This window comes from Echiichthys vipera (genome assembly GCF_963691815.1).
Source record: "Echiichthys vipera genome assembly, chromosome: 17".
Classification (NCBI taxonomy): Eukaryota; Metazoa; Chordata; class Actinopteri; order Perciformes; family Trachinidae; genus Echiichthys; species Echiichthys vipera.
Genome location: NC_139842.1, coordinates 940,411 through 950,002, shown reverse-complemented (window position 1 = coordinate 950,002; position 9,592 = coordinate 940,411). Strand labels below are relative to the sequence as shown.

The window sequence follows — 9,592 nt, the reverse complement described above, 5'->3', positions numbered from 1 at the left end:
ACGACTTTACTACGACTTTACTACGACTTTACTACTAATACTACAACTCTACTACGACTTTACTACGACTTTACTACGAATACTACGAATATACTACGACTTTATTATGAATATACTACGACTATACTACGACTTTACTACGACTTTACTACGAAAATACTACAACTTTACTACGACTTTACTACGACTTTACTACGAGTTTATTCTGAAACACTACTGTTGTGTAACCTTGTTGTGTAACGTTGTTGTGTAACCTTGTTGTATAACGTTGTTGTGTTACCGTGTTGTTTAACGTTGTTGTGTAACTGTTGTGTAACCTTGTTGTGTAACGTTGTGTGTAACGTTGTTGTGTTACCGTGTTATGTAACGTTGTTGTGTAACCTTGTTGTGTTACGTTGTTGTGTTATTGTGTAACGTTGTTGTGTTACCCTGTTGTGTTACTGTGTTGTGTAACGTTGTTGTGTAACGTTGTTGTGTAATTGTGTAACGTTGTTGTCTTACTGTGTTGTGTAACGCTGTTGTGTAACACTGTTGTGTGACGTTGTTGTGTAACGTTGTTGTGTAACTCTGTTGTGTTGCTGTGTTGTGTAACGTTGTTGTGTTACTCTGTTGTGTAACGTTGTTGTGTAATGTTGTTGTGTAACGGTGTTGTGTAACGTTGTTGTGTTACTCTGTTGTGTTACTCTGTTGTGTAACGTTGTTGTGTAACGCTGTTGTGTAACACTGTTGTGTAACCTTGTTGTGTAACCTTGTTGTGTAACGTTGTTGTGTTACTCTGTTGTGTTGCTGTGTTGTGTAACGTTGTTGTGTTGCCCTGTTGTGTAACTGTGTAACACTGTTGTGTTGCTGTGTTGTGTAACGTTGTTGTGTAACGTTGTTGTGTAACGTTGTTGTGTAACGTTGTTGTGTTACCGTGTTGCGTTACTCTGTTGTGTTACTGTGTTGTGTAACGTTGTTGTGTAACGTTGTTGTGTAACGGTGTTGTGTAACGTTGTTGTGTTACTCTGTTGTGTTACTCTGTTGTGTAACGTTGTTGTGTAACGCTGTTGTGTAACACTGTTGTGTAACCTTGTTGTGTAACCTTGTTGTGTAACGTTGTTGTGTTACTCTGTTGTGTTGCTGTGTTGTGTAACGTTGTTGTGTTGCCCTGTTGTGTAACTGTGTAACACTGTTGTGTTGCTGTGTTGTGTAACGTTGTTGTGTAACCTTGTTGTGTAACGTTGTTGTGTAACGTTGTGTTACCGTGTTGTGTTACTCTGTTGTGTTACTGTGTTGTGTAACGCTGTTGTGTAACGCTGTTGTGTAACGTTGTTGTGTAACGCTGTTGTGTAACCTTGTTGTGTTGCCGTGTTGTGTAACCTTGTTGTGTAACCTTGTTGTGTTGCCCTGTTGTGCGTCAGGTGAAGCTGCGGCTGAAGATCCGGTGAAATTCACTCCTGGAAAGAAACAAAGCAAGTTTGAGACGATGATGACGAAGGAGGAGATCGAAGAGGAGCAGAGGTGCGTCTCACCTTCATCACCTCCATCACCTTCATCACCTCCATCACCTTCATCACCTTCATCACCTTCATCACCTTCCTCACCTGTCCTCTTCTTCCTCACCTGTCCTCTCCTTCCTCACCTGTCCTCCTCTTCCTCACCTGTCCTCCTCTTCCTCACCTGTCCTCCTCTTCCTCACCTGTCCTCCTCTACCTCACCTGTCCTCCTCTTCCTCACCTGTCCTCCTCTTCCTCACCTGTCCTCCTCTTCCTCACCTGTCCTCCTCTTCCTCACCTGTCCTCTTCTTCCTCACCTGTCCTCCCCTTCCTCACCTGTCCTCCTCTTCCTCACCTGTCCTCTTCTTCCTCACCTGTCCTCCTCTTCCTCACCTGTCCTCCTCTTCCTCACCTGTCCTCTTCTTCCTCACCTGTCCTCCTCTTCCTCACCTGTCCTCACCTTCCTCACCTGTCCTCTTCATCACCTGTCCTCACCTGTCCTCCTCTTCCTCACCTGTCCTCCCCTTCCTCACCTGTCCTCTTCTTCCTCACCTGTCCTCCTCTTCCTCACCTGTCCTCCTCTTCCTCACCTGTCCTCTCCTTCCTCACCTGTCCTCTTCCTCACCTGTCCTCCTCTTCCTCACCTGTCCTCCTCTTCCTCACCTGTCCTCCTCTTCCTCACCTGTCCTCCCCTTCCTCACCTGTCCTCCCCTTCCTCACCTGTCCTCCTCTTCCTCACCTGTCCTCCTCTTCCTCACCTGTCCTCTTCTTCCTCACCCGTCCTCCCCTTCCTCACCTGTCCTCCTCTTCCTCACCTGTCCTCTTCTTCCTCACCTGTCCTCCTCTTCCTCACCTGTCCTCTTCTTCCTCACCTGTCCTCCTCTTCCTCATCTGTCCTCTTCTTCCTCACCTGTCCTCCTCTTCCTCACCTGTCCTCCTCTTCCTCACCTGTCCTCCTCTTCCTCACCTGTCCTCCTGCATGTTGTGAGACATGTTTGCTTTGCATGAGCAGCAGGAGGTGCAACGCAACTACACCTACAACATCAACAAAACCTACAACATCAACAAAACCTACAGCATCAACAACACAACAACAACAACACCCATAACATCAACAAAACCTACAACAACTACAACACCAACAACACCTACAACATCAACGACACCTACAACATCAACAACACCTACAACATCAACAACATCAACAACACCTACAACATCAACAACACCTACAACAACTACAACACCTACAACATCAACGACACCTACAGCATCAACAACACCTACAGCATCAACAACACCTACAACACAACAACACCTACAACATCAACAACACTACAACACCTACAACATCAACAACACCTACAACATCAACAACACCTACAGCATCAACAACACCTACAACATCAACAACACCTACAACATCAACAACACCTACAACATCAACAACACCTACAACATCAACAACACCCACAACACAACAACACCTACAACACCAACAACACCTACAACATCAACGACACCTACAACATCAACAACACCTACAACATCAACATCACCTACAACATCAACAACACCTACAACATCAACAACACCTACAACATCAACAACATCAACACCTACAACACCCACAACATCAACAACACCTACAACATCAACAACACCTACAACATCAACACCTACAACATCAACAACACCTACAACATCAACAACACCTACAACATCAACAACACCCACAACATCAACAACACCTACAACACAACAACACCTACAACATCAACAACACCTACAACATCAACAACACCTACAACATCAACAACATCAACACCTACAACATCAACAACACCCACAACATCAACAACACCTACAACATCAACAACACCTACAACATCAACACCTACAACATCAACAACACCTACAACATCAACAACACCTACAACATCAACAACACCTACAACATCAACAACACCCACAACATCAACAACACCTACAACATCAACAACACCTACAACATCAAAAACACAACAACACCTACAACATCAACAACACCTACAACATCAACAACACCTACAACATCAACAACACCTACAACATCAACAACACCTACAACATCAACAACACCCACAACATCAACAACACCTACAACATCAACAACACCCACAACATCAACAACACCCACAACATCAACAACACCTACAACATCAACAACACCTACAACATCAACAACACCTACAACATCAACAACACCCACAACATCAACAACACCTACAACATCAACAACACCCACAACATCAACAACACCCACAACATCAACAACATCAACAACACCTACAACACCTACAACATCAACAACATCAACAACACCCACAACATCAACAACACCCACAACATCAACAACACCTACAACATCAACAACACCTACAACACAACAACACCTACAACATCAACAACACCTACAACATCAACAACATCAACACCTACAACATCAACAACACCCACAACATCAACAACACCTACAACATCAACAACACCTACAACATCAACACCTACAACATCAACAACACCTACAACATCAACAACACCTACAACATCAACAACACCCACAACATCAACAACACCTACAACACAACAACACCTACAACATCAACAACACCTACAACACCAACAACACCTACAACATCAACAACATCAACAACATCAACAACACCTACAACATCAACACAACAACATCAACAACACCTACAACATCAACAACATCAACACCTACAACATCAACAACACCCACAACATCAACAACACCCACAACATCAACAACACCTACAACATCAACAACACCTACAACATCAACAACACCTACAACATCAACAACACCTACAACATCAACAACACCCACAACATCAACAACACCCACAACATCAACAACACCTACAACATCAACAACACCTACAACATCAACAACACCTACAACATCAACAACACCTACAACATCAACAACACCTACAACATCAACAACACCTACAACATCAACAACACCTACAACATCAACAACACCTACAACATCAACAACACCTACAACATCAACAACACCTACAACATCAACAACACCCACAACACAACAACACCTACAACATCAACAACACCTACAACATCAACAAGAGCGACAGCACCTAAACCTCCGACGGAACCACCAACAACAACAACACCTACAACACAACAACACCTACAACAACGGAGCCAATGACAACGAGAACAACGACACCTACACCTCCCACACCAACACCGTCACCACCAGTAACACAACACCGACCACACTGACAAAACCTACAACAACAACACCTACACCTCCGACAACAGCCTCTGTGTCTCTGAGGACCGAGCCTCACCTGTCGACTCACCTGTTGCCTAGCCTGTAGCCTGTTGCGTCGCCTGTCGCGTCGCCTCTCGCGTCGCCTGTTGCCTCACCTGTCGACTCACCTGTCACCTCACCTGTTGCCTAGCCTGTCGCGTCACCTGCCGCCCCGCTTGACGCCTCGCCTGGCGCCTCGCCTGTCGACTCACCTGTCGCCTGTCGCGCCACCTGTCGCGTCACCTGCCGCCTCGCCTGGCGCCTGACGCCTAGCCTGTCGACTCGCCTGTCGCCTCACATGTCGCCTGTCGACTCTCCTGTCGCCTGTCGCCTGTCGCGTCACCTGTCACATGTCGCCTTGCCTGTCGCCTGCTAACGCTGCATGCTGCCCGCTAACACGCCAGCTAACGGTGAGTTCTGCTGCTTTGTCTCTGAGTGAACTTTAACAACAACAAGCTAAACTTGTGCATGAATTAATGCTTTAAACTAACATTATTAATAATTATATAGATAAATATGTATATATGTTATTAATAATAATAATAACCCCAGTGTGCATGTATTTAAAAAACCACACCTGCACGTTTTTATATTTCAGCTTTTTTTAAACACATTTATGTTTTTGATGCAGTTTTTACTTCATTCACACTGTGTGTGTGTGTGTGTGTGTGTGTGTGTGTGTGTGTGTGTGTGTGTGTGTGTGTGTGTGTGTGTGTGTGTGTGTGTGTGTGTGTGTGTGTGTGTGTGTGTGTGTGTGTGTGTGTGTGTGTGTGTGTGTGTGTGTGTGTGTGTGTGTGTGTGTGTGTGTGTGTGTGTGTGTGTGTGTGTGTGTGTGTGTGTGTGTGTGTGTGTGTGTGTGTGTGTGTGTGTGTGTGTGTGTGTGTGTGTGTGTGTGTGTGTGTGTGTGTGTGGAAATAAGGTACGGAGGCCCCTACAGGAAAATTAGAATCTTTTTTTCTGGTCTGGTATAAAAAATGTTATTTCCTGTGTTTATGATTTAGGAACAAGTGATTTTCCTTTTTAAGAGAATAATATTTTAAAACTGGCTCATACAGAAACTTTCAGTGTTGCATTGTGGGAAGTTTAGTATTTTGGTGTCGATTTCCAAAGTGTTAAAAAATTTTAATTCTTGAAATATTACAACATTAATCTTAAAAATGTAGGATTTTATTCTCAAAAAGAACAAATATTTATCAGCGACAATCAAAGAATTATGTTATTTTTATTCAGTGACTTTTCTTTAATTTCACTAAAGAATTTAAATATTTCAACTTGAGTGCTGCATTGTGGGAAATGTAGTGTTTTCTCTCTTTAACGTGATTTTTTTTTCAACTTTTTTAACCAAAACTTTGTTTCAATATATTTAATATTTTAACTGTTTCTTGAAACAAAATATTTTCACTTAATTTTCACAGGAACGTCGTATCGAATGAGCCACACAAGCTTTTTTGTTTCATTTTAGAAAATGTTGGATTTTATTCTCAAAAAATAACAAATATTTAACTTAAAAATATTTTTAATTGAACTGCATTTTATATTATTTTTTTATTTAATTACTTTTCTTTAATTTAATATTTTAAAAATCGTTAAAGTATTTAAATTTTGCAACTTTCAGTGCATTCTGGGAAATGTAGTGTTTTCTTACAAAATATATTTATTTATTTATTTTATTCTTGAAATATTAAAACATAAATCTTGAAAATGTTGGATTTTTATCTCAAAATATTATTAATATTAATATTTTCTCAAAAATGCCAAAAAAGATTCTTCATATATTTCAACTAAAAAAACTTTTAATAAGTTTTAATAAATCTAAAAATGAATCTAAAAGTTTTATTTTTGCTGTTTTTAAACCCTGAACAGAAAATAACCAGAAATAAAACAACTCTAATTTCCCTCTCGGGGCCTCTGTACCCACCTGGAACAGCAGAAATGTGTGTGATTGTGTGTTGAATGTTGTTTCCTGGTTGTTTACTGATGTTTGTTTGTTTGTTTGTTTCAGAGCTGAGGAGTGAAACAAACGTTTGTTTCCTTGACGACGACGAAGACGAGCGACGAAGGAAACGGAGAAAACGTCTCGACTTTGTTTGATTCTCGGCTTTTTCTCGTGGCTGCTGCTGTTTTTGCACCAAAGTGCCTCCGTAGAGTTTTAACTCTAACGTTTGTGTTTAAAACGTTTAAAGATGCAAAAAATAAATCAATAAACAAACGTGTGAAACCAAACGAGTGTTCGTGGTTTTTGTTCCAGCACATTTTTAAATCACACATTTATTATTATTGTTATTATTATTAATAATATTAATAATAATAAAACACAGTTTACTTTGATTTGATGCAGTGGAAATATTCTGTAATTTAAATCCAGTGATTTGTTTCTGCAGAATATGAAAATATAATATAATCGTGAAAATAAAAACGTAGAAATTCAATCCAGATAAAACTTTATTCACTTTATTTTTCTCTTTTCTGGATCTTTAAAAGAATAAAATTATATTTAAATGTCTGATATTAATAATTAATTAATAATATTATATTTAGTTCTGTTTTTACATCGTTTCTTTATTTATATTTAGAAATAAAATCATTTTCTTCACAAAAATGTACTTGTTTTATTACAAAAATCACGACTCAAATATTAAAACTTGAGATTTAAAGCTTTTTTGATGAGTTAAAATGTTATTATATTGCTGCATTAATCTCAAATATAGCTGATACAAATATTAGCTTTAAAATTAACATATGAATTTGAAAATTTGATCATTTATTTCTGAAAAAATACTTTTTCTGAGAAATAAATTTTTTATTTTAATATTTCAACTTTAAATAAAATTATTTTAAAAATATTGTTGTTATTTTACTGCATTAATACAAAAAATAGTATTATTAGTAATTAGTATTATTAAATTACCCCATAAATTAGAATTATTGGTCATTTATTTCTTGAAAAATTACGAAATCAATTTTTTTATTTAAATATTTCAACTTGAATTAAATTAATTTAAAATGTTTTTATATTATTTTTATTGTTACATGAATATTTTTTATTTTATTTTGTAAATATTCACCGTAGTTATGATGTAAAGTATGTTATGATCTTTAAATGGCCGCCGCTGTGTGGGTGTGTGTGTGTGTGTGCGTGTGCGTGTGCGTGTGTGTGTGTGTGTGTGTGTGTGTGTGTGTGTGTGTGTGTGTGTGTGTGTCTGTGTGTGTGTGTGTGTGTGTGTGACTCCATTTCCCAGGGTGCAACAGGAGCAGCTGGCGGCCATTTTCCTTCTGCTGCGGGAGAACCAGGAAGTGCTGGGGGAAGTGACGGAGGGGGACATGGAGGAGCAGCTCAAGCTCTACGCGCTGTGACGCGCTGTGACGTCACCGCGGCGACGACGCCCGCCCGGGTTACCGTGGCAACGACGCCTGCCCCGGGTTACCGTGGCAACGACGCCTGCCCCGGGTTAACGCGGCAACGACGCCCGTCCGGGTTACCGTGGCAACGGTTACTCAAAACACACGAGTGTGAAATTCTGTAATTAATATTTTAAAGATTAAAACTAAATTATTATTTTATTGTTTTTGTTTTCAGACACTTTTACTGTGTTTATGTTTAATATTCAGTTATTTAATTTAATAGTTATATAAAAGTTATTATTTTTATTATTAATTATTCATATTTTAATGTTTTGTGTTCAGACACTTTTACTGTGTTTATGTTTAATATTCAGTTATTTAACATATAATTATATAAAGGTTATTTTTTATTTTTATTATTTATTATTAATATTTTAAAGATTAAAACTAAATTATTATTTATTTGTTTTTGTTTTAAGATACTTTTACTGTGTTTATGTTTAATATTCAGTTATTTAAAATATAATCATATAAAAGTTATTATTTATTTTTGTTATTATTTATGTTTAATATTCAGTTATTTAACATATAATTATATAAGTTATTTTTTATTTTTATTAATTATTCATATTTTATTGTTTTTGGACACGAGAAATTAGAAAATCAATCTTTAAATATTTAATATTCAGTTATTTAAAATATAATAATATGACAGTTATTTATTTTTACACAACAGGAATATTATGAATCAGTATTTTATTGTTATTAAGATATTTATATGACAGTTATTATTTATTATTACACTTTTACTGGATTCATATTTAATTTATATTAATATGAAAGTTATTTTATTTTTGTTAATTAATATTTTCTTGTTCTGGGACACGAGAAATTAGACTATAAATACTTTTAATATTTCCTTCTACAGTTTAATTAATTAATATTTATAATACATTTATATTTATTTCTATATCAGAAATTTCTTGAACTATTATAATTATATTTATTATATTATTATTATTATTCATTATATATTTATTTATTCATATTTTTTTTATTATATTTTGAAAAGATCTTTAAAAATAACTTAATACATATAAAACTAATTTAAAAAGAGTAATATATTTAAACATATTTGTATATAAAGAAACTTTATTTTTGAAATATTAAAACATTTGACTCAAAATATGTTTTTTATTCTCTGAATATTTTCAGCTTTAATTTTGAAAACTTATGAAGTTTATTTTGAAAAATATTAAAAATATTTGAACTTTAATCTCGAAATAAAAGTTTTTTTTTAATATTTAAACATTAATGTTGAAAGTTTTAGGACTTAATTAAAAAACATTTATTTTTCTCAAAAACATCTTTTAATATTTTTTAAATATCAAGTTTTTCGTTAAATAAACAATATTTTCAAAGTATTTTA

At 36.8% G+C, this 9,592-nt stretch overlaps 1 protein-coding gene across 1 annotated transcript in view; it reads left to right on the top strand.

The window, feature by feature from the left end:
• Positions 1–7,044, top strand: part of LOC310959674 (uncharacterized protein) — a 16,392-nt gene extending 9,348 nt beyond the window's left edge. Inside the window, exons 3-4 of the mRNA XM_083931119.1 lie at positions 1,401–1,500; positions 6,824–7,044. Coding sequence (XP_083787245.1) covers positions 1,401–1,500; positions 6,824–6,836 — 113 coding nt within the window. The 3' untranslated portion in view covers positions 6,837–7,044. The remainder of the gene's footprint in view (positions 1–1,400; positions 1,501–6,823) is intronic.
• The last annotated feature ends 2,548 nt before the right edge of the window (positions 7,045–9,592 follow it).